At 39.1% G+C, this 25,682-nt stretch overlaps 2 protein-coding genes and 2 pseudogenes across 2 annotated transcripts; 1 reads left to right on the top strand and 3 right to left on the bottom strand.

The window, feature by feature from the left end:
• Positions 1-6,038, bottom strand: part of LOC127661307 (extracellular calcium-sensing receptor-like) — a 28,033-nt pseudogene extending 21,995 nt beyond the window's left edge.
• A 1,149-nt stretch (positions 6,039-7,187) lies between these two features.
• Positions 7,188-10,693, bottom strand: LOC127661305 (extracellular calcium-sensing receptor-like). Its single transcript, XM_052151934.1, has 6 exons — positions 10,521-10,693; positions 10,081-10,369; positions 8,996-9,805; positions 8,623-8,847; positions 8,246-8,369; positions 7,188-8,098 (listed from the first exon to the last, which is right to left on the bottom strand). Exons 1-6 carry the CDS (start codon positions 10,625-10,627, stop codon positions 7,188-7,190), a joined length of 2,466 nt encoding a protein of 821 aa, XP_052007894.1. The 5' UTR covers positions 10,628-10,693.
• A 2,500-nt stretch (positions 10,694-13,193) lies between these two features.
• Positions 13,194-18,556, top strand: LOC127661200 (extracellular calcium-sensing receptor-like). The gene is made up of 6 exons (XM_052151808.1): positions 13,194-13,420; positions 13,591-13,888; positions 14,566-15,399; positions 15,584-15,805; positions 17,451-17,574; positions 17,661-18,556. Exons 1-6 carry the CDS (start codon positions 13,194-13,196, stop codon positions 18,554-18,556), a joined length of 2,601 nt encoding a protein of 866 aa, XP_052007768.1.
• Positions 18,557-22,021: 3,465 nt separating this feature from the next.
• LOC127661304 (extracellular calcium-sensing receptor-like) overlaps positions 22,022-25,682 on the bottom strand; it is a 35,903-nt pseudogene continuing 32,242 nt past the window's right edge.

The raw sequence follows: 25,682 nt of genomic DNA, 5'->3' as shown, positions 1-25,682 counted from the left end.
CCTTGTGGTATGGTCATTTGAGTGTTAAAAACAGGGTCAAGATGACCAAGATTGTAAATGAAGCCAGTAAGATAATCGGCAAGACACAGATACATCTGAATGATCTATATACATGTAAAGTCAAGCAAAAGGCTTTAGTGATATTAGGGGATGTGTCTCACCCTCTTCATGGTGAGTTTCACCTGTTGCCATCAGGGAGACGTTATAGGCAACCACGTGCAATGAAGAAAGTTTATCAGTTATCTTTTGTGCCCAAAGCTGTTAAAACTTTAAATGCAAGGGATCGATGGCTCCTGTCTTGTTTTGTATGCCTTTTTTAATGGATAGTTATATTTATATTTTGTTTGTGATGTATTGTATGGTGAAGCCAGAGACAATTTTCCACAACGTGGACAATAAAGTTAACCAACCAACCAACCAACCAACCAACCAAACAACCGTATTCTCTCCGATTAATCAGACAAAGGATGAAAAATAACTGATCTGTCATGAGAAAGAAGATAACTTTGTATCAAGAATATAATTTGATTTTGGGTTGCACTGCACAGGGTTAACCAGCTAAACATTATTATGGAAGAAAAATAAAATATTTTGACCAAATTATTTACCATTGTTAAAGCACTATAAAATACATCTAATAACAGAACAGAACAAACTCTAATAACAAACACTTTTTTTTTTTAAAAAAAAAAAATAAGAATACAAAATTAAACTTGAATTAAATCAGTATTTCTTTAATTAATTGGTGTATTTATACACTTGGAGCTCCTACAAATTTATTTATTTTTTAAAATCATTATAATGTCTTCAATATTGTTGATTATTTTCACTGTTACTAAAGCCTACTGTTCTTGCCCTTTCCATAAAACATTGCCATGTTCATTCAAGTCTGAAAAAAAATACAAATTGTGAATGTGCTATTTATGTGTAAACATTTCCAAAACAATTAATATATGCAATAATATAATAGATGCCACTATCTAACAAAAATTACCAATGGGGAAATGCATAAGTGCAATTACATTATAGTACAGTTGCCATATTATAACACAGCATTTTTTCCATTGTGTTACAGTATTGCCATATGACAACGTTCATATTTTTTACATTTTCTGTAAAACTAGGTTAGATAAAGTTGATCAATTAGCAACAATATCTAATGAAATTATCAAACATGCGGAAATGTAATTAACAGAACAATTTGTGGAGCAGGTGTCTCCCCTGTAAGGTTGACCCCCAGGAACAACAATCTTGGAGACAAAATCAAAAGTAATTTGGTTTAGAGTAACCAATAATATATGTAATTTGTAAAGGCCACACTTATATTTCCACCAATGCATTATATTCTAGCTTTTTCTGAAAGGTGAGAATGTAAAAGAAAAAAATTGTTGCAATTGGGCTATGTAACCCTGTATAATTTGAAGAATTAATTATAAAAAGGAATTAATTAGTTGTTAAAATAATAACCTATTCAGAAATGGGTGAAAAGTGTAGGAAAAAATATAAAATCAAAAAGAAATGCATGTCAGTGTGATGATTGACATTTTATTGATTTGTCCAATTACGAGAGGTATATGTTGAAGTCCCGCCCCACCAAGTTAGTTGCTGTATGGGGAAAGCCATTTTGTTTCTCTGCGTGACTGAGAAGAGCAGCAGCATAACTTTGTGTAAAAGTTAATATCGTCAGAGAGAATTGGATAAGAGACATCTATATGATCTCTTTTCTTTGGATTTGGTGAGTAAACATTTTGGAATGTGTAAACTTTCATAAATGTGATTGTGTACTGATGTGTTAAATTGAGAGTGTGAAAACGTATTTCTTTGTCAGTATGAAATACTGATAAGATCCAATGTTTAACGAGCAAAAAGTGATGTAATGGTTTAAATGTGTATATGAGTTGCGATGTTCATATTTTGTTTTTGATCATATTGAACGAGTGATTTTATGATGTTTAAGTTGCATAATGTTATCTAAGCTGTCGAATTTCGATGGATATGTAGCTGTTATATGCTGAACAGGATAACAAGAGTTACTATTTACTGTGTGTTAAACTAAAAGCTGTGAATTTAATGTGCTGAAACTAAATGCTGCCTGTTGCACATGCAGATCAGGTTTTTTGTCCTACGCTGAAACAGCGTTCATTTCAGCATTATGATCTAAGATGGCGAGCCTTCCCAGCGAGATGAACGATGATTGATGCCTGATTTAAGTTGAACCAACACCTGTGGAAATGGGTAGGAAAGTTATGATTGCCTGCCTGTTAGTTTTTTTCCTAAACGGGACTGAGCTTTATTTTGTAAAGACTGCTTCCAGTGTTTTGTTTCCTGCGCAAACAGATATTCTTTGGAACTGCAGAATCATATTTTTTTTTACGATTCTGAGGAACTTTGAACTGAATCTGTGAATCAAATTCTTCCAAACGAGTTTGAAGTGAACTTTTCAAACTCAACATTTTGAACTGAACAGCTCAAACGATTCTTTTGAACTGACTATGTGAATTGTTTCTTCTGAACTGTTTTTTCATTTTGTTCTTTTCTTTATGTTTTGAATGTGATTTAGTGAACTGTCCAAAAATACAATTGTGAACATTTATCAATGTTATGGGGTTGTATTTTATATTGAAGGTGTAGTATTCTAGGAATCTTTATAGCCTAGAGGGTGCACCCAACTGATTGAACAAACAGCAGAGTCAGGTGAAATTGTTCACTTATTGTGAATTGAAGTGAATCCCTATAACTGTGGTTTGATATTGAACAAAAAGAACTGACAATTTGTTTATTTTATTTTTTCCCCTTTTGAATATCAACGATTACTCCAATCATTCATTTAAATATAAAGATTTACTTTATTATTTAACAGTGTTGTCTTTATTACACCTCCATAGTCGAACCTACTGGCCTATGGTTAATATTAGTGACAAGTGCAATATTATTGACACGTGTGCTACAGCTACACCATACCATACAAACAGAGTGTGAAATATAAAACTGAGAGGTTTCAAGATAATTATAGCTTAAACTAAAGGATTTCATGTTTTATTAACAATTGGAATTCTGAAAGGCAGCAGAATTCTAGAAACTACAATAGACTGAGCTGACCCGGAATCTCCTATGATGGCCAGCAATGGACCTGCACCTGTACACATGGTACTTTCTTCCTTATTTGCTCCATTTAGAACAGGTACTGCTGCTCTCTGCCCAGTCTGAGGATATGCAAATATGCAAAAAGAGTCAAATATTTTGTAACCCAGAGTGTGGGAAGGATATCAGCTCGCTTGTTTATTTCCTCTACAGCAAGTTTATTTCCTGTACAGCAAGGGCCATCGGAAAGCTCTCAGATTGAATCTGCAGATAAAACAATTAAATCTTTCTAGCATAATATCTGTTTACAATTGTTGTAAGTTATAAGCATAAAATCCTGCAACTCACCAATTACATTTGACTGACCTGGTTTTGTAAGTACAGTTGAGGTCTGGCATTTCCTGATTGAAGTCAGGAAAAATACAACATTTTATAAAATATAATCCATTAGTCATGAGGCCAGGCTCAAAGTAATTCTACAAGATGCATTTGAAAGCTGAAGTGAGCTCACTGAGATGGTGAAGCAGATGCCCCAGGAGGAGGACAGTCATCCTCAGTAATGCCTGCATCCCTCAGCATGAGTACAGTGGGCAGGACACCCTGTTATATATACCAGACATAGGTCACCATGCATCTCATTAGTATTAGAACCCGGGTCTTTGGTGTGAGAGAGTAATACGTTACCACTAGACCACCCCGAAAGCTAGTTGTTAACCCAATTGCAGAGAAAATACTTCAGCGGATCTTCAGGGCAATTGCTAGAGGGGATGTAACATCTGGCCAAAGCTGGGAAACATGAAAGGTGGAATTAATTCTCATGGAACGGGGAAGCTGAAGAATGTATGCCACTGAGCTGACCCTCCGAACCAACCTGAAAGTTGGGAAGCTTGTTGTAGAGCTTGTCGGCTCTCCTCCAGGTACGTCTGCACAAATGCCTGGGCAGAGGGAACACTGGCTGCCTCCTCTTGTTAGGGAAACAAGTGTGGTTGGTAACAAAACTGGCACTCAAATGGGGACATACCAGAGGAGGAACACTTCAGAGTGTTGTGCATATATTCAGCCCAGGGTAGTTGAGTGTCCAGGATGCTGGATTAGATGTGACTAGACAGCTAAGGGTGGTCTGCAGGTCCTGATTTTCCCTCTCTGTCTTAGCAGTCTCAGTAGCAGATGGTATTTTAAGCAGGGGAATGAAATGACAACCCTTAGAGAACTTGTCTACTATAACAAGGATGACAGTGTTACTTTGAGAGGGAGACAAGCCGGTAATGAAATCAAAGGATATGTGTGACCATGGCCTTCGGGGAATGTGTAGTGATATGAGGAAACTATGGGGCTTCTGGTGGGGATTCTTACTATGGGCTGAGGTGGGGGCAGGCTGCCACAAAGGTCTTTCTCTATATTTGGCCACCAAAACCATAATTCCAAGGTTCTAAATGACCCTGGGTGGGCTGCCAGCAGGGAAGTGTGTGGAGGACTTGGGAGTGTACATTTTCAGGGACAAAAAGAGGGCCTAACGGACCAGTTCCTTGATCTGGGTCATCTTGTTGGAGATAATGCCTCAACAAGCAGAAGCCAGTAGCTGGGAGCTAGAGATTATGGGATTGGGACTGCTGTCCTGGGTGTCGGACTGGAACTGGCGTGACAAGGCATCTGGTTTCTGGGTCTTGGAGAGTTTGAAATTGAAGCGATTAAAAAACAGAGCCCAACGAGACTGTCGAAGATTTAAATGTTTTTATGGTCTGTCCAAACCAAGAAGGGATTTTGTGCTCTCTCCAGCCAGTTCCTCCATTCCTCAAGGGCAAGTTTCACCGCAAGCAACTCTCAGTCTCTGACATCATAGTTCTTCTCCGTAGATGTTAGTTTGCATGAGAGGAAGGTGAATGGGTGGTGCTCTCTCAGACAGCATGGCCTCAACTCCCACATTAGAAGAATCCACCTCAAATGAATCGGCTGGTAGGATCAGGTAAACTGTGCAGTGCAGTGATGAAGCAACGCTCAAGAACCTCAAAAGCCTTCTCTGATTCAGATGTCCAGAGAAAGGAGTTATTGGATTTCTTGGTAAGGTCAGAGATAAGAGCAGCCACAGAGCTGAACTCTCAAATTAATCTGCGATAAAAGCTGTCAAAGCCAAGAAAACATTGCACCTCCTTAATGCAACTTGTTCGAGGCCAATCACAGGCAGATTTTGTCTTTCCATGGTCCATTTGGATGCAGCCCTCCCTCATTATGAAACCCAGGAATTAAACTTTTGTTACATGAAATTAAAATTTTTCTGGTTTGACAAAGAGGGGGGTTTTGGAGGAGGCGTTGAAGGACCTGCCGCACATGTTGAACATTTTCCTGAAGAGTCTTATAGAAAACCAAGATATTGTCCAGATTGATGAAAAAAAAAACTTGATCTGCATGTCGAAGAGGACATCATTGATTAGGGCCTGGAACACAGCTGGGGAATTAGTAAGCCAGAATGGTATATCAGGGTACTCATAATGCACAGTGGGAGTGTTTAATGTGGTCTTCCACTCGTCCACTTCACAAAATCTGACTAGGTGGTAGGCATTCCGCAGGTCTAACTTTGAGAAGATGGAGGCCCCTGGAGTAACTTGAAAGCTGATGACATCTTGTTGGGTCCTCAATAGTTAATACATGGCTGCAATCCACCATCTTTCTTACCTACAAAAAAAGAAGCCAGCCTCTGCAGGAGAAGAGGAGGGCCGGGTGAGGCCAAAAACAAGGTGCTCCTTAATGTACCAGTTCATGGCTGCAAGTTCATGGGGTGGACAGGGAGAAGATCCTACCTCTAGGAGGGCTAGTATCTGGAGGGTTTGGGTGCAGCCGAATGAGGTGCATGAGTTGATGTAGATAAAGACTGCAAAGGTTTGTAAGATCTCTCCCAGCATCCATTCATGTCTCTCGACCTTCACCTCCTGTCTGACTAGTACCTGTTCATGATGATCCATTATAGCTCCATGAGTTGTTAGGGGTGTTACAAGACACTCTAGATTTGAAGGCAATGATGCAGGAGGGTTCTCTGCTGGGTTCAATTCCATGGCTGTGTTCTGTTAGGCTGGAAATAGAACCTGGTCTGCGGTGTGAGTGAGAAACCTGCTACCACTAGACCAACTAGAAAGCTAGTTGTTGACCCAACTGCAGAGAACACACACACACACACACACACACACACACACACACACACACACACACACACACACACACACACACACACACACACACACACACACACTCTCTCACTTCAGCAGATCTTCAGGTCTTTTATTTTGTTGACTGGTCACAAAAAGATAATTCATAAACTGTCAAAAAATAATGAGTACAAGGAACAGCCAAGATTCAGTCCAAGCCAAAACACAACAATACAGGGCCAATCATTCAAACAACAGTCTAAAGGAAAAAATCCAATCAGGGCCCAGCACAGATTTCAAGAGGCAAAAATTCCAAGGCTTACCTTCCAGGTAACACACAAGGGAGACTGGAAAATTCAGCAAATAGACACACAAAGGGCAGTGTATAAATACAACCAACTTTCATTGGCCTGGAGGTGAATAACACCACAAGCAGTTCATTGAGGGCCTCTGGTGGCCTGGAGGTGAATAACATCTCACAGTGCTGACATACTGTCAAGTCATTCCCAGCATTCAAAATACCAACAGAAATATATGTCTGTAAACAAGCTTTATTAGTATCCTTAATATTTTAACAGTACAACTGTAACAATCACAACAGAAAAAAAAAAAAATTGTTTTAGAACATGGCACAATTTTTTAGTACATAAAGTTTATAATATATGTTTTGTGATGTATAACGTGTGTAGTCCATGTGATCTGCTGACTTTAGTATATAAAAGCCTATACTGACATTTTCTTTCTCTATTAACCTATATGATGATATCACATATTAGAATAAACATAGCATATCCTACTTGATAAGCTATTTATGCTTATTTACGTTATACAATATTCTGATTTTAACTGGACATTTGTTGCAATCTTTTTTCCCCCACATTCACCATCCCAAACATCTTACAGACAATAAAACAAACAAAAATAAAAGTTTACAAAAACAATATATAAAAAATTTGTCATAGTGTAATACTATAAATGTAATTTAGTAGTTTTTACCATGAGATGTTGCTTGGTGTTTTTCTCAGGTTTTAATAAAATGATATAACATTTAGGAGCAAATAAGCAAAGAAGCAGGCCAAAACTAGAAGCTAAAATAGCAAAAATCTCCACAGCATTTGTAAATTTACCAGGCTGGCTGACATATGCTGGTACAAATGCCAGCCACACTGCACAAAATATAAGCATGCTGAAGGTGATGTACTTGGCCTCATTAAAATTGCCTGGCAACTTTCGAGCCAAAAAAGCCAGAAAGAAGCAAACACAGGCCAAGAGGCCAATATATCCCAGCACACACCAGAAGGCCAGATCAGAGCCCACACTGCAATCCAGAATGATCTTGGACTGTTGATATTTTGTGTTTTTATAGGGAAAAGGAGGTGATACTACAAGCCAAACAGTACATATCACCACTTGGACTAAAGTGCAGCTGAAGATTATGATTCTCTGCTGTGTGGGGCCCAACCATTTCATGATATTGTTTGCAGGTCGGGTAGCTGTGAAAGCTGCCAGCACCACTAAAGTCTTGCCCAGGATGCAGGAGATGCAGAGAGAGAAAGTGATGCTGAAGGCAGTATGTCGCAGCATACATGACCAGGATGTTGGTTCCCCAATAAACACCAGAGCGCACAGAAAACATAAAGTCAAGGACAACAGGATGAAGAAACTGAGCTCTGAGTTATTCACACGAACTATAGGGGTTCGTTTGTTATACAAAAATATCAGCAGCACTGTGATAGTCAGAAAGGCTCCCACTATAGCTATCACAGTCAGGGTGATTCCTATAGCATCATGTGAGAGATATTCAACTAGTTTCGGGATACACATTGTTCCGTTTGCATTGGACCAATAATCTTCAGGACATGACAGACAATCTATTGAATCTAAAATAATAACAAAATCAGAAAGAGTATGTGGGGGAATTAATAACAAAATGTATAATTTTCAATACTGACTGTATAAACAAATGTAATTAAATCTTCATACATTGTCTATAAGAAAAAGATTATAACATACAATAAGGTCCTCACCTGTCTGATTACTGATCTTGCCACTCTCACATGGAACACAGTCAAAGCAGCACAGAGGCTCCCCATGACGGGCAGCTCTCCTAAATCCTGGGGTACAGCTATTACTGCACATAGAGACAGGTACCTATAAAAATAAATGAATACAACTGATTTGACATGAAAAAAATTCAAAATTATGCTTAAATAAATTGTGACAGAAAAGGTTTTAGCAAATACATTTGTGTAATAAAATTTTTTCTGTATTTACAGTATACAGCATGTTGTTGATAATGTGATAAAGTATAGTATATTTTTATGCTTATTGGGCTCAAGGATTTCATTAATGATTTGTATTACAGTACACAACAGATGGCAGTGCAGTGCAGTCAACACCTTGCCTTGCTCTGTTGGTTAGACCACATGATGGGCTGCTCTTCAACCACCAGTTCTCTCCCAGTATGCTGAGCACCATCATAGAGGCCCACTTTAACAAACTGAATATCTCCATTTGTGTGTCTTTGCCAGTTTATCAAATCATAATATGGGATTGAGTCTCCTTTATTATCAAAGTTAACATTTTGTCCAGATATAGAGAAGGAAACTTCTTCAAGGTAGTGTTGAAGCTTTGGAAGAAAAAGAAAAAAAATAAGTGAAAAGATGAGACAAAAAGAGATCCATATCCATATTTAATGTAAGTAATGAAGATCAAATCAAATTAAATTATAATCATGTGGGGTCATCAGTTCCTTTCAGACCCTAAGGCTGATTTACCTGCCATGGAAACACATTGTTGAGATCTGCACATGAGACATTTTTAAACGGCCCATTTCCAGGTGTACAGTGAATGAGATTATGCAGAGAATGAGCAATTGCATACACTGCTTTATACACATTATAGGTCACACGAGGGCTGGAAGTATTCATGTAGGCAGAGTGCTCTTTTCTGAGGGTTTCATTCCCTCTGCAGGAGGGCAGATGACTGTTCAAGCTGGTGGAAGTGGGAGAGCAGCCATATAGAGCCTCCCACAGCTCCTGAACTTGAGGGTTAGATGGGTACATTTGTGGGTTCACTGTTTTGAGATAATCCTTCAGACCTGGAATATGTCCTTGACGGATTGCAAACCCAACTGTACCCTCTAAGAATGGATATGTTTCTGCTAATATTGAGGCTGTAACCCAAGCCTCACTTGCAATCCATTGTATTCCTGTGATATTTTGAAGCATAAACTCTCCCAAAAATGGGTAGAGTTCCCCCTCCACTGAAAAAACAATGACTACTCTAGCTGTGGATTCCTTCATTACTTTCAGAATCTTAAGAACCCGTTCTCGGCTATAGTCTTTAGGGATCATTTCATGATAAGCCAAACAAATGTCAGTGTTTTCAATTGCTCGCTTTAAGCCCTGTAAAGCAAACCTGCCATAGTCATGATCTTCAGTGACCACACCAATCCATGTCCAGCCAAACTTCTTCAAGAGTTGTGCAAGAGCTTTGACCTGGAAATCATCATTGGGGACCACTCGGAAAAATGTCGGGAACTGTCTCCGATTACTTAGACAAGAGCAGGTTGAGAAATAGCTTATCTAAAAATTGAAAAACATAAAAAAAGAAAACATCTTAGTTACTTATTAGTTATTTTATAAACGTAGTTTGTTTATAAAATAAAAAAAAATAAATAACATGTTGCATGTTTTCATATAAATATGTTACCCCTAAATTTATGTCTCTACAATAGATAAAAACTGAACTTTAGAATAATTTATTACCACTTAAAATATTTAAATAAACAAAATAAACAGAACCTAGCATTTAGAAATTTGAAAAAAAAAGAAAGAAAAGAAAACTTGCATCTAATTACCAAGGGTATTTGGAAAGGCTGCAGAGTTCTGGAGAGAACAATGGATTGTGAGGATCCAGATTCCCCTATTAAACCTAATAAAGGACCAGCCCCAGAACACATAGAACTATGAGCAACATCCTGCCCATTCAGCACTGCCAGAACTGCTTTCTGAGCCATTACAGGAGTGGAACAGGAGTCAAAGATCCTGTAAGACAGAGTATGGTTCGGCAGGAGGTCTTTTATATTGTTTATCTCTTCCACAGCAAGCTTCATAGTAAGAGCCCAGCGGAAGGCCCTTGGATCAAACCTGCATACAAATTATTCTTAAAATTACATTGTAAAAATACAAAGTGGTGGCATCTTATAATTTGATTTCGGCAAAAGAACTAAAAAGCACTAGACAAAATGTTGAGCAGCCCAGGAATGATTTGACAAGAACAGAATTTGCAGGTCCTTACCCTTGACACTGTTCTGCTAAAGGTCTCTTTATGTAGTCTGTTGGGGGAAGCTCTACTCTGTAATGCAAAGGAAAAATGCCCCCGATTGTGAAGTCTCCACTAGTCATTAACACTGGCAGATCAAAATCATCCTGTGGAGAGCAGTCTGAAGAAACAGCTGCACTGGAGAGATGAAAAACAGAGAAAATAATGAAAATCATTGTTCTATAAAGTTACACAATAACAAAGTGCAATGAGTAGTTTCTATATTCCAAGGTTTTATACTGTTAGTCATGTGCCTTGCATATCATTATGTCATACATGTCTGACGTCTTCTTTGGTTATTTGGTCTATCAGGTGGTGTCTAATATTACCCATGATGAGGCTAAGGAGAAATGCAAAACCTCAATGTATATATGCTTGTAAAAACAATCATATTTCTCAAATATTAATTTAAATGTGTTATCTCTCAGCTTTTTTTTTATTTGACAAACAAAAACAACAGCAGCTTTTCAGTTAATCAGTCTCTGCAGTTGGCCGGCACTCATTTACAAAGGGTCGTTCTTTGTATCATAACAAAAACTAAAACAATTATACCATGATATTTAATTATTGCATTCTGGCTACGGAATTAACTTTTGGTTTCACAAGCCACAGTGGCTGGTGAATGCCCAATTTTAACCAGCCAGATACATTTTTCATTTACTGAACTGTGTGGATTCTGTTTTTTTCCTACTATATATATAGTACAAATTAACATGTGAAGAGCATACTGTATATACTGTATGAGAGCATATCACATAATAATACTGTACCATAATACTATTGTTATCACAATGGTAAGATCTGCAACATACACATAGAGGCTAATAAGTAGACAAACACAGAAGAGAAACTTTGGTAACACTTTATAATAATGGTTCATTAATAGGTAACTATACAGGAATGAATGCAGGATTAATGAGTAGTACTACTATATTAACAATTTAGTTACTAATGTTACTAATTTGGAAACATGATTAACCAATCAGTAAGTAAAAGAACTGATAACTGTGGTAGTTCACTGTTAGTTAATCAATAAATATTGAAATTAATTTTCCTCATTTAGAACTATCAACTAACTATGGATAATTTAAAATAGCTACTAATCATTTACTAATCAAAACATTAAAGGGTTAGTTCACCAAAAATTTACTCACCCTCAACCCATCCTAGTTGTATATGACTTTCTTATTTCAGCCAAACACAATCAAAGTTATATTAAAAAATATATTGGCTCTTCCAAGCTTTATAATTAGCATGAATGGTACCTTAGATTTTGAAGCCCAAAAAAGCACATCCATCCATCAAAAATGTAATCCATAAGGCTCAAGGGGGTTAATAAAGGCCTTCCGTTGAGAAGTGATGCGTTTTTGTAAGAAAAATATCCATATTTATAACTTTATAAACTATAATCACTGGCTTTCGGTAACAGCCATCTGCTTGTTCACGAGAGAGTCGAGTTCCGGCGTATGACGTAGCCATAGTTTAAGCTCTGGTGAGAAGTGACAAGAAAGCGCAGAGGATAGCGGAAGCCAGTGAACTCGTGGACGGCCATTTCCGGAAGCCAGTGATTATAGTTTAAAAAACATTTCACTGTATATATGCAAAAATGTATGTATAATGTGTGTCTAAAATAAAGACTATAAATGCTTCCAATTGGCGCTATTTTTAAAAAACACAAAGTGTCATTTCACTGTTATGCGGATGACACACAAATATATTTGCCAGTAAAAAAGGAGGATAATTCTAGCATGTCTGAATGATTTAAAAAACATGGTTGGCTGTCAATTTCCTGCATTTAAATGAATGCAAAACAGAGATTATTGTGTTTTCACCCCCAATGTATTTCACCCCCAGGCTTTTCGAAAGCCGGACCACATTACTCCAATTTTGTTTTCTTTACATTGGTTGCCAATCCATTATAGAATTTATTGTAAGATTTTGTTGTTTGTTTTTAAATCGTTAAATGTATGGCACCACCCTGTCTCTCAGATTTGATACAGTTATACGTACCGTCAAGATCACTTCCTCAGTTCCTCTGACCAGAAATTACTGATTGTCCCGAGGTCTAGAGGAAAACTTTCGGGTGATCGTTCTTTTTCAATGTTGGCTCTGAAGCTCTGGAATAGTCTGCTTTTGCATTTTAGAACTGCCTCCACAGTGGTATCTTTTAAAACTCTTTTAAAAACTCATCTTTTTTTCTCTGGCTTTCGTGTCTAGCTCTACTTGTTGATATGGTAGTAGCTTGTTGTTTTTATGTTAGATGTATGTGTTGTATAATATTAGTGTTTTGTGTATTTTGCTCTTTGCATATGTTTACAAATTGTGCAGCACTTTGTAAACATATGCAAAGAGACTACACATTGTTTTTAATTGTGCTATATAAATAAATAAATTACCTTACCTTATATTACCTTTATTTGAGCATTTTATCACATTTTAATGAAATATTTAAGTGTGGTCTCATTGTTGAATGTTGATCAGGTGTGCATTACCATTTGGTTAAAGAAGTGACTTGGTGCATACAAGATTGACAGCATGCTGGCATAAGCTATTGGCTTGTATGTTTCCTTGTGAAAACTTAAGACCATCCCTCGATCAAAGATAGTATATATAGGCTGTACCCAGCAGCTCCATTTGTCTTTGTGAGTTATGCCACGGCTTCATGAAACTCTGCCCACTCTTTGGCTTCTGCTGTGTGTTGGTGTGCAGAGTCAGTCTGAAAGCAAGGATAAATGCATTTATCATGGAGCTGAAGGAAATCAAAGATTTTACCAGGGTGGAGATGTTGTTTTGGGAGGACTTTTCCCTTTGCATTCCAGCCCTACATCATCTGTTTCTTCTTTCAGCACTGAACCTAAGCCAACCAAGTATAAATTGTGTGTGTCATGGCTTCTGAGAGATGTACTGTAAATGAAGAATACACTTGTTTAGAAACTGTATTCATTTATCTATGTGGTGTCATTATTAAGCTATATTTTTTGTTGTATTACAGCTATTAAAATATTTACATATAATGTAAGTGTACAGTATGTTATATCTGTTGCAGCTTCACCTCTCGAGCCATGAGGTGGATGCAGACGATGATCTTCGCTGTAAATGAAATAAACCAACGACAAGACCTTTTGCCAAACCTATCTTTGGGCTACCACATCAGAGACAGCTGTGATGACATACCTGTATCTTTGAAAATGTCTCTTCTCCTGGTCAATGGACAGCCTGAGAGGGGCAGTGGACAAGGCTGTGAAGACACACAAAAGCAGCTCTGCCCTGTAATAGTGGGAGATGCTGGATCAGGAGTGTCCATGGCTGTTCAGAGAACTCTAGGCCCCTTCAAATTACCTTTGGTAAAACAAGAACACACTGTAAAAAACTTTAAATGTGCAGTTGTAAGGGGCTACCTCCTAATCTAACCATTACTTCTGTTGGTTTAACCTAATTTAGTCAGTTTGATTCAGTCATATTAAATGTATTTTTTTTTAACTTGAATAAAACCAGTTAATGTAGATGTTACCACATGAAGAATATTTTTAGGATACCTGACACTTATATTTTACTGTGTGTTTTAACATTTTGATTGGTTTCACCATTCAATTTACCTTGCATTAGTTATGAGTGCTATGATATGGTAGTGATGCTTTTTAATAATTTTATTTAAATTACCTTATGATCATTACAATTTAACTTGTCATTGTTACCTTAAGGAGCTATTTCTTCCTCATCTAAACCTTAAAATGTGTTTTGTTTGTGTAATCTAATGTATTCTGTTTGTTTCAGTGATATTAAATCATATTTTTGACATGAATGTAACAGTAAGTTTAGCTGTTACCACATAAAGAAAATCTGTAGGTTATTTTTTCTTTTCTTTAATCCATAAATGAGACACAAGCCACAGTATATCTGTGAATAATTTTTTATTATTCTTTTTTTTATACTTTTAAGTATTTCTGTTTTGGTGTTGGCTTGTAATTTACGAGCTGCAATTTTTACCTTGCTTAAATATTGTGTTTTGACTTGGTTTTAGGTGAGCTACTTTGCGTCATGTTCCTGTCTCAGTAATAAGAGAGAGTTCCCTGCATTCATGCGGACAATGCCAAGTGATGCATTTCAGATTAAGGCTTTGGTAAAGCTTGTCCATTATTTTCAGTGGACATGGGTTGGAGTTATCGGTGTGGAATCAGACTATGCCCGCTTTGCTATCCAGCTCCTCCTCAAAGAGTCTGAAAGATTTAATATATGTCCTGCTTATGTTCACTTTTATCCTGTTGCACTGATCCAAGATGCAGTGGAGGAGCTTGTGAACATCTTAAGAACCTCTTCTGCCACAGTCATACTAAACTTTTCTGGGGAATCAGAACTGCATAGTATCCTAAAAGAGTGCAGACGCCAAAATGTCACGCATCTTCAGTGGATTGCTAGTGAGGCCTGGGTCACATCAAAAGCCCTCTGGGAGGATTTTGGCGATCTGTTAAAGGGTGCATTGGGGTTTGCCATCCGGAGGGCAGATATTCCAAATCTTGGCAGTTACCTCAAAAGAGTAAATGTTTCACTTGCTCAAATGTCCCAATTTTTCTCTGAATTTTGGGAAGAGACTTTCCATTGTCGGCTGAATGGGTCCTTAAATACTCATGTTCATGGAGAAATGGCACAGAACTGGCCACCTTGCAATGGCAGCGAGAGCATGAATGATGTGTACACTCCTTATTCAGATGTGTCACAACTCAGAGTCTCCTACAATGTTTACAAGGCTGTGTATCTTATAGCACATGCACTACACAAAATGAGCACATGTGTACCAGGAGAGGGCCCCTTTCAGAATGGGACATGTGGGAGTCTGATCTCCATTCTACCATGGCAGGTATGTGTTATTTCACGCTTTCACTTCACATGATTTGCCTATATTTTCCTGATAATAAATTATCAGACAGTGTAAACTTTGTGTGAAACAAAAAACCTCTCACCTCTACAAATGTAAATTTAATGTATTTTAATGTGTTTGCTTTATTTTGTATTATTCATGCATCTCCCAATGCTGACCCAAGCTCCTGCACTACATGAAACATACAAACTTCACAACATTAGGGGAAGAGGTCCGATTTGATGACAATGGTGACCCCATTGCATCCTATGACCTGATGAATTTGCAAAGAGGGTTTGACGGCTCCCTTCAGCTAGTAAGGGTGGGTTTCTATGATGCCTCCCTAGAAGAGGATAAGGACCTTGTAATAGATGAGCCAGTAATTATGTGGCATAAAGGAGAGAAGGTGTGTGCCATCCCACTCATCTCCAGATATTCCTTGCTATGTTTGCTTTTCCTTCAACTTCTTCTAATGTTTATGGCTGAAAGTAGAATCCAGTTTTGTAAATTGAAATAGACTCTGCTGATTTCATTTAGCAATAAACACTTGCATATTGAAATACATTATACATGTTCAAAAAATTTAATAATTGCATTATATAGATGATCCAACAACATTTTAGATTTTGAGTTGCTCAGTTAATTATTAATTATTATATTAATCAACTGACACTCACTGAGCACTTTATTAGGAACACCTGTACACCTACTTATTCATGCGATTATTTAATAAGTTAATCATGTGGCAGCAGTGCAAGGCATAAAATCATGCAGATACAGGTCAGGAGCTTCAAATAATGTTCATATCAACCATTAGAATGGGGGGTGATCTTAGTAATTTTCGACCATGGCAGGATTGTTGGTGCCAAATGGTCAGGTTTGAGAATTTGGCCCCATTTACACCTTGCATTAACATGGATTCTGACCACATTCAAATAAGCTGTAAATGCACATGCATTTCCGTTATCCAGATACAATTACGTAAGGAACTATTTATGTGATGAGGTAATGCTACAGTCATCTGTTCAAGTGCTGTGTTGTGGGTTCTAGCCTTTTATTGTTTATTCTGCCATTGCAATGTGAAGAACACAACTGTCTTGCAATCTTGTCACCTGAACAATGAACAAAATTCCATGAATTATTCCATTGGAATACATTTTGTACATCTCGTCTCTCTCCTTAAATCTCCACTTGCTTGCACCTCTCTACTGTTTTCTAATCTCCCGTGACACGTGAAACCGGTATTCACTCATGGGCGACATAATATCATTGAATTTGCTTCGACGACCCCAAAATGTATCTCTGCAGCCGCCAAACATTTTTTGAATGAAGGACAAATCCTAAGAGTCAAAGTGATAGAAAGAATTTGAATTATCCATTTAAACAGAGCATTTTCAGTCACTACAGGCTCTAATGTAATATGTAAGTAGTGTTTTCCATTTTGCATGGGAAACTTTGACTGGATCACTACCTGATCACAGTGGAGATGCATTTGACTGCAAGGTGTAAATGCAATCTAGCTAAAGAATATCCAGATACTTTCCGGATATGAAACTCATGTCGTGGAAATGGTGTCTTCCTGTAATTGCTGATCTATTGGGATTTTCACACACAACAGTCTCTAGAGTTTACTCAGAATGGTTCCAAAAACAAACAAAAAAACATGTGAGCAGCAGTACTGCGGACAGAAACGCCTTGTTGAAGAGAGAGGTCAGCAGAGATTGGTCAGACTGGTTAGAGCAGGCAGAAAGGCTAGGCAAATCGGATAACCACTCTGTTCAATTGTAGTGAGCAAAATATCATCTCGGAATGCACAACACTTCGAACCTTGAAGCAGATGGGCTACAACAGCAGAAGACCACATCTGGCACTTTATTAGGACAACAGTGTTCCTAATAAAGTGGTCAGTGAATATAGATTATCATAAAAAAAATACTTAAAATTATCTTTAGGGTGTTTCTTTAAGTAATTAAAGTGCTTAATAGTATGCACTCTCAGAGAGTTCGTTCTATGTAGTGCTTCTTTACTGCTTTGTTTGCTGTGGTCATTAGGCACCAGAATCATTGTGCAGTAAAAGCTGCCTGCCAGGCTCCAGGAAGGCCAGGCAAAAAGGAAAGCCAGTCTGCTGCTTTGACTGCATACCATGTGCCGAGGGAGAGATCAGTAATCAGACAGGTGCGAATTTCATCACAGCTCCTCGTTTAATGGTATTTCTGGAAGAAAACTGGTGTTTTATGCCCTTTCCCCCAATTTTCCCACAGACTCAATTGATTGCCTGATATGTTCTAAGGAGACATGGCCAAACCAAGCCCAAAACCAGTGCATTCCAAAAACTTTAGAGTTTTTATCCTATCAGGAGCCTTTGGGAATAATTATTTGGACATTTTCAGCATTCGGAGCTTTTTCAACATTGGCAGTGCTTGGTGTGTTTATAATATACAGGAAGACACCAGTCATACGAGGGAACAATATGGAGCTAAGTTTCCTTCTCCTCCTGTTCCTCTGTGCATGCTTCCTGATTGGTCTGACATTTATAGGAAAACCCACTGATGGGCTATGCCGGATTCGGTATCCAGCCTTTGGAATCAGCTTTGCTCTCTGTATCTCATGCATCTTGGCAAAAACAGTGGTAGTTTTAATGGCTTTTAGGGCAACACTCCCTGGCAGTAATGTAATGAAGTGGTTTGGCCCTGCTAAACAACGATCAAGTGTGATCCTGTGCACTTGTGTGCAAGCCCTAATTTGCATCATATGGTTGATGACCAAGCCACCCTTTGCCTCCTATAACAGCAAATTGATGAGTGCAACATTAATTGTTGAATGTGCTGTAGGATCTGAAGTTGGATTTTGGTGTGTGCAAGGGTATATTGGCTTCCTTGCTTGCTTGTGTTTCCTAATGGCCTTTTTAGCCAGAAAACTACCAGATAATTTCAATGAGGCTAAACACATCACATTCAGCATGCTAATATTTTTTGCAGTGTGGATTACCTTCATTCCAGTTTATGCGAGCACCCGTGGAAAGTATATGGTTGCTGTCCATGTGTTTGCTATTCTAGCCTCTACCTTTGGTCTGTTGCTGTGTATATTTGCTCCTAAATGTTACATTGTACTACTGAAACCTGAACAAAATGACAAAAAGCATATGATGAAAAAATAGTTCCCAGCTGATCATAAAATGTTGCTGTCTTAGCACTTAGCTTGTATTTTTGTGGATGAATTTGCAATTAAACTTTGCTTTTTAAATACACTTGTTGTTGATGTTTCTATTATTACAAATAGCTATTTTTTAACTTCTGGCACTCACTTTCAGTAGAAGGATAGACTTATTATCTCCATAGTTAACATACTGTATGCACAGAAAGCAGGTGGCAAAAATTACAAGTTCCAGCCAAGAGGCGTTCCAAGAGTGCTGAGGATTAGGATCACTCTGCATCTGCGCGTTCACGCCTTTCCAAATAGTTATAGGGATATTGATAATCCTTCATTTAATTTAATCCACTTGTTCAGTAATTCAGTGACCATTTCAGCAATTACATCTTTACGTCAGCAGATTATAACAAATGGGCGTCTTTTTTTGTTATAAGTGAGACATCGAATCTTTGAGTCATTGACTCAACTGACACATTAAAAACAAGAATCGTTCATGATCAAACCAATTGAATTGCATGAAAATTATTAGTTCAATTAAAAGATTCATTCAAAAGTGTATATGAACAAATTCACTACTAAAGTATGCTTTATTTAACTGTACACTTCACAAAGGCTCAATTGTTTAGGCCGTGCAAATATGCATTTACATCTAAATACAACAATACGGGACAAAACAGTGTTCTTCTAGTAGATGTTTACATTTCTCTAACTGACCAGCATGCTTCTAAGAAAACTCTGGAACTAGTTTCCCCTAATGTGTATATAGTACAATTGGTAAATTCGAATTGCTGCCCGATTCCGAATATAAAAGTCTGTGTTTTCTCACACAACCTTGTTAAAGAAATACAAAATGACAAAATAATTACCTACAGATTTCGGGTAACTCCGGGGTCCTCTCTGTATGGAGCCCCACTCATGACAAAAATATTTAAGATTCAAGAATACGTTCCCATGACTTATTAATACCTGAGAACGTTTTATTAATTCGCTCCCTCATTTAAGTTAGATTGTGGCCACGTATTACCAATTTGAGCCTGCAATTTAATTAAGCCATCGACCTTTTAGCATAGTGAAGAGACATCCATGGCTGCTGTTATGAACAGAGACAATTTTATTGAGTGTTATTTTGAGTTGGGAATTAGTCATAGAGACATTCTCAAAAGCCTTGCATTGCATGTAAGTATTAATTTGTTTTTCTTCTTCTTTGAAATAAAGTTTTTGTTTTGTTAAATATTCTATAGTTCAATAAGTTCATATCAAGGTGGATATGAATGACACTTCATAAAAAATGGAGAAGGGGTTCAATATCTAGCTGGCTTCATTTACTATATTATCCAATGTTAACACAATAATCTGTATAATGCATATGCCACTTAAAAATATACAATGCAAAAAACATGCACTTAAAATAAAGTTCCCCTTCTGTCACTCACTCGATGTTGTGTCCATGAAGTGACACTAGGGGTCGATTTTGAGAGCTCAAAACACCTTCAGATCTTTGAGAAAAGGCCAATGAGAATTGGCGAGTTGAATTTGCATGCCACTCCCCCCGTATAAAAGGGAGGCCAGCAAGCAAGTTCATTCAGATTTTCTTTTCGGAGCCGAGTGGTCACACTACAGCAAGCTGAAGTCGTCTGCTCATTCATTCACCTTCTCTCTCAGAGTGTTGCAGTTGGATCTGAAGTGGCGTATCTTCGCTAAGTAGACTGTGCCTATTTCCCTCATGGGACCTCTCCGTGGTCCTCTCAGGCCTACGGAGAGCCCCCTTCGAGCCCCTCAAGTCAGTCTCTGAAGACTGCCCTCCTGACCGCGCTCACTTCCATCAAGAGGGTCGGGGACCCACACACGTTCTCTGTCAGTGAAGAGTGCCTAGATTTCGGTCCAGTAGACTCTCACGTGATCCTGAGACCCCGACCAGGCTATGTGCCCAAGGTTCCCACGACCCCCTTCAGATCAAGTGGTGAGCCTACAGGCGCTGCCCCCGGAGGAGGCAGACCCAGCCTTATCATTGCTGTGTCCGGCGCATGCTTTGCGCATCTATTTGGATCGCATGCAGCACTTTAGACACTCTGAGCAGCTCTTTTTCTGCTTTGGTGGACAGTGGAAATGGAATGCTGTCTACAAACAGAGGCTTGCCCACTGGATCATAGACGCCATAGCACTGGCCTACCAGGTCCAGCCAGTGCCTGCCCCCTTGCGGGTTCGAGCATACTCCACGAGAGGTGTGGCATCCTCATAGGCAATGACCAACAGCACCTCTCTAGAAGACTCACAAATTCTGTGGAGGAATTTGTGGTCAGACCCAGTACTTGTGCTACATAACCTGTACCCAGGTAAGTGCTGTTCCTACGCTCATAGTAGCTTGCCTACACCTGCATTGGCAGTTCACGTGACCAGTTCAGTCATTGTGGCGTTTCGTATATGGGACCCCTAGTGTCACTTCATCGACACAACGTCGAGTGAGTGACAGAAGGAGAAGGTCTCGGTTAATGTCATAACCTCCATTCCCTGATGGGGGGAACGAGAATTTGTGTCCCTCTTGCCACAGACAGAACTTTACCGCTGCATCCCTTTTATACCTGTATGTCGGGAGGAGTGGCATGCACATTCAACTTGCCAATTCTCAGTGGCCTTTTCTCAAAGATCTGAAGTCACTTCATCGACACAACTATTTTCTATTCTACTAATAGGCACGCATCCCGATTATTTTTTATTTTCACCATCAAGTCAACCGCAACTAAAATCGCACGACTATTAGAATTACTGTAACTTGCGTGAGGAAATAATGCTTTCTTGCAGACCCTGCAGACCATGTTTGATCTCAAGATGTTCCCCTTCCTGCTGCAGTACTTGCAGGTCTGGCGGTTAGTGTAGACAGGGGCGTGGAACAGGGACATGTCAAACCTCACATAACTATCTGGGGTGTGGCTTCAGTGTCCCCGGACAGGCATGGGGATGTCAGTAGAGGTGCTGAGGCTGCCTGGAGATGCTGAGCTCCATCGGGGATTAGATGTTACTGGCCTCTGGATGCTGGCTTCCCTGAACACCTGGATCCGAATTTTTTTTAAAGACAGGCCATCCGGAAGGCCAAGAGACTTGCAGTCCCACCTGTAGAAAACCCAGGCATTTGTGAGGCTGACATCAACAGAGTAAGCAAACATGCACATGTACCACCTCTTTGATTTCATGGGGGTGCGGTAGAGGTGGACCAGCATGTCACTCTTGTCAATGTCCCCCCATGTTGGCATTGTAGCTCTTGATGACAGCAGGGCAGCTCACTTGTTCCTTCCTCTTGGTGTCACTGCAGTACCGGTAGACTGAGGACATGGGCTCCGCCCCCATGTCTGTTTATTGCAGAGTGCCAATCCTGTCATCCTTCCACCTGAGGGCCAGGATCACTGGTGACAGTCAAACGTACCACGAGGGATAGACTTATTCTCCATCTCCTTGATGATCTTCAGTGGAGGCTTGCCTATTCTGTTGTCCCTGGCTTCCCCTTCTTAGTTGGCCTCTTTGCTTGTGGTGCTGGCTCTTCATCGTCGTCGTCATAGTCATAGTCATTCTCGACTTCTTCAAGCACCTCCACTGCAGGCTGCACACACTTCCTCTTGGCAGAGGGGCCCATATCACTCGGGACTGGAGTGTCCAGGTTGTGGGTGGGTGGGAGGAAGTCAGGGTCTGCCACATCATCATCTTCTTCCTCAGAGCCATCATCATCACTGATGCTTGGGTGGGCTGGCACAACAGTCTTCTTCTTGCCTTAAAAGAGCTGAGTAGACAGCTGCAAAAAAAGAGAGTACATTTTTGAGTCAATATCAAGCCCAGTTATTTGTGAAGAAACAGTGAAGTGCAGATCTACTGAAATATAAATAATAAGAAAAATAGCATTATACGTACTGGTGGTACCACTTATTTTTAGCAGTAATAAGTCTCACAGTAAAAATAAACACCACTACATGGCATTTAACTGTAATAAAAACTGCTTCAAGGTCATAAAACTGACATATAAATTGTAAATATATAATAAGAAGTGCAAAATAGCATTATAAGTACTGGTGGTACCACTTATTATAGCAGTAACAATGCTCACAGTAACAAAAAACACCTATATATATATATATAGGTATATATATATATATAGTATATATATATATATATATTTTGGTCAGTTTTATGACCTTATAACAGTTTTAATACTTAAATGGCATATATATATATATATATATATATATATATATATATATATATATATATATATATATATATATATATATATATATATGCCATTTAAGTATTAAAACTGTTATAAGGTCATAAAACTGACCAAAACCACACATATTACGTGTTACGTTTCCCACTGGATCACTGTATAATGTTATTCGTACCTGTTGTAACATCCAATGCACTAGTAAATACTATTGTCCTACGTTATAATTCATTATTTGTAGAAAAAATTCCCTAGTATGGCTTTCTATACGCATAGGGCATATGTCTAAATATGGACTTGCTGTCACTTGCGCTAATCTTACGTTATCAAATATGATCTCACCATATTTCATGCCACAAATGTCACTACTTTCTAGAAATCTATGCAAACAACACCTATCACAACATGTTGCACAACTATTCAACAATAGAATGTGTGAGCTTCATCAACTTACCATTTTTTGTTTCAAAGTTATTTGCGTTGATGTGGGAGTAGGTATTAGTGTATAACCTCACTTTCCAAAATCCGGAACGACACTGAAGTTTGAAATGCTCCGGGCAACTTCTGATTGGTCAGATGCCATGGTGTGACTATCAGTGACGCAGCCTGATCTTCGTTGATTGGCTAGGAGATATCCATGTGCTCATACGACAACACAAACAGCCACGGGGACGTCAGTTTGAATGTCCGATTAAGTTACCAAATATAGTTCCTATAAAACGTTCTCCTGTATTAATAAGTCTTGGGAACTAATTCTTAATCCATGCCCATTATATATATCTTTTTATATTTTTTTTTAATTTTAGCAGGACTCTGTTAAATACATAATGGCAGGTAATACGATACACAAGGACTGTATTACATTTCAATACGGTTGCATGCCTTTTCATGGTAGTTTTATTGTGGAATGCCTTTGTATGGTAACTTCATTATATGTAAATGATATACCTTTAGTAGCTCATTTTATTATAAGAAGGTAGTGGCTGTAATTAATTGCCATCTTAAATATTATTTAGAGTAATCAGTAAATAAAGAGTAATCAAATCTTACTATTTATTTATCTATCCAAAATGATTATATAATTTAATTGCAGTGATGATGCTTGATGGATTTAATGTTCTTTGTGTTATTTTTTAAATGTAATACATTTCTAAAATTTAATTAATGTTATTATTAGGGCTGTCAATTTAACGTGGTAATTCAGTGCCATTAATTTGACAAAAAATAATGTGTTAAAAAATGAGCGCAATTAATCGTAATGCTCGCACTGATATGGAAGATTCCTGAGAAATGCAAGCTTGTAGTACCACCTGTTTACTCCAGACGGCAGTAAGTGAAATTCAGCTGTGTAGCAATGCGCAGTTTATACAGGGAAGAAAAACGTCTCGGGTTACATGTGTAACCCTTGTTCCCTGAAAAAGGCTTCACTACGATGTTGCGCTGCTAAGCACTACGGGGAACGCAATACCCACGCCGCCGCACTTGGGGCTGTCCGGACCCCTACGGTTGTGCAGTGTACTCACAAAAACGCGAGAGGTCTCAGACATGAGCTTCAGATGTCGACTCAAGGGCATAAGAGCCCGGAGTAGCATAAACATCTAAACCATTCAATTTTGATGAATTTGTGCGGAGAGGACCAGCCTGCCGCATCACAAACATGTTCAGGCATGGGCTGAGATGTCGACTCAAGGACATAAGAGCCCGGAGTAGCAAAGCATCTAACCCATAAATTTCGATGAATGTGTGCGAAGAGAACCCTGTCGCAACACAAACTTGTCATAAAAACTGATGAATGTGAGCGGAGAGGACCAGCCTGCCGCATCACAAACTTGTTCAGGCATAAGCTGAGATGTCGACTCAAGGGCATAAGAGCCCGGAGTAGCAAAGCATCTAACCCATAAAGTTTGATGAATGTGTGCGAAGAGAACCCTGTCGCACCACAAACTTGTCATAAAACTGATGAATGTGAGCAGAGAGGACCAGCCTGCCGCATCACAAACTTGTTCAGGTATGAGCTGAGATGTCGACTCAAGGGCATAAGAGCCCGGAGTGCAGAACATCCAAACTAAAAAGGTGCAATGAATGTGTGCGGAGGGGACAACCTGCTGCATCACAAACTTGTTTAGGCATGGGCTGAGATGTTGACTCAAGGACATAAGAGTCCGGAGTAGCAAAGCATCTAACCCATAAAGTTCGATGAATGTGTGCGAAGAGAACCCTATCGCAACACAAACTTGTCATAAAAACTGATGAATGTGAGCGGAGTGGACCAGCCTGCCACATCACAAACTTGTCCAGACATGAGCTTGAGATGTCGACTCAAGGGCATAAGTGCCCGGAGTGGCAAAACATCCAAACTATAAAAATCCAATGAATGTGTGTGGAGAGGACAACCTGCCGCATCACAAACTTGCTGCAGAGGGAGAGCTCTAGCCAAGGTTTTAGAGGAGGAGAGCCCTCTGGTAGAGTGCGCCCTGAAACCTACTGGCGAAGCTTGACCGCGCGCCTCGTAGGCCCGGGCAATAATGAGGATGCCTCTTTGAGGGCACCCCGCCCACCAAGCCGTGGCAAACCGCAGTGGCCACATAGAACCTGGCAGTGGCGAGGCAAGTGCCCGCTGACAGTTCTTTCTACAGAAAATCCAGAACTGAAACAAACTGGCAGTTAGCTGGTTCTGTAATAAGAACTTTAGTAGAAGGAAACGCATGGATTTGCGTTACTACGTTCAGCCCCTCCCAAGGGGGAGGGGGGGGGGGACTGGGCGACTCGGGGAGAAGTAGAGGAGACATTGCGCTATCAACAGAGGCGAAGAGGTCCTCTTCTGCCCTGTAAAATCTACCCAGATCAGTTCCAAGTGGAGGGAGCCCTAGCACTTGAAATGGTCTCGATAATCTCAAGAGAAAACCCTGTGAACCTCATTTGGTAC

This window comes from Xyrauchen texanus, chromosome 21, assembly GCF_025860055.1.
Source record: "Xyrauchen texanus isolate HMW12.3.18 chromosome 21, RBS_HiC_50CHRs, whole genome shotgun sequence".
NCBI classification, from domain to species: domain Eukaryota; kingdom Metazoa; phylum Chordata; class Actinopteri; order Cypriniformes; family Catostomidae; genus Xyrauchen; species Xyrauchen texanus.
The sequence above is the reverse complement of the archived record's forward strand: the minus strand, read 5'-3'. Positions and strand labels throughout refer to the sequence as shown.

Coding starts and splice junctions, on each gene's coding strand:
- LOC127661305 (XM_052151934.1), bottom strand. CDS start 10,627: ATGACTAGTGGAGACTTCACAATCGGGGGCATTTTTCCTTTGCATTAC. Junction 8,370..8,622: donor GGTCTAACCAACAGAGCAAG/GCAAGGTGTTGA, acceptor TTATTTTTATAG/GTACCTGTCTCTATGTGCAG. Junction 8,099..8,245: donor CAAGATCAGTAATCAGACAG/GTGAGGACCTTA, acceptor TTATTATTTTAG/ATTCAATAGATTGTCTGTCA.
- LOC127661200 (XM_052151808.1), top strand. CDS start 13,194: ATGCCACGGCTTCATGAAACTCTGCCCACTCTTTGGCTTCTGCTGTGT. Junction 13,421..13,590: donor AAGCCAACCAAGTATAAATT/GTGTGTGTCATG, acceptor TATCTGTTGCAG/CTTCACCTCTCGAGCCATGA. Junction 15,806..17,450: donor TGTGGCATAAAGGAGAGAAG/GTGTGTGCCATC, acceptor TGTGGTCATTAG/GCACCAGAATCATTGTGCAG.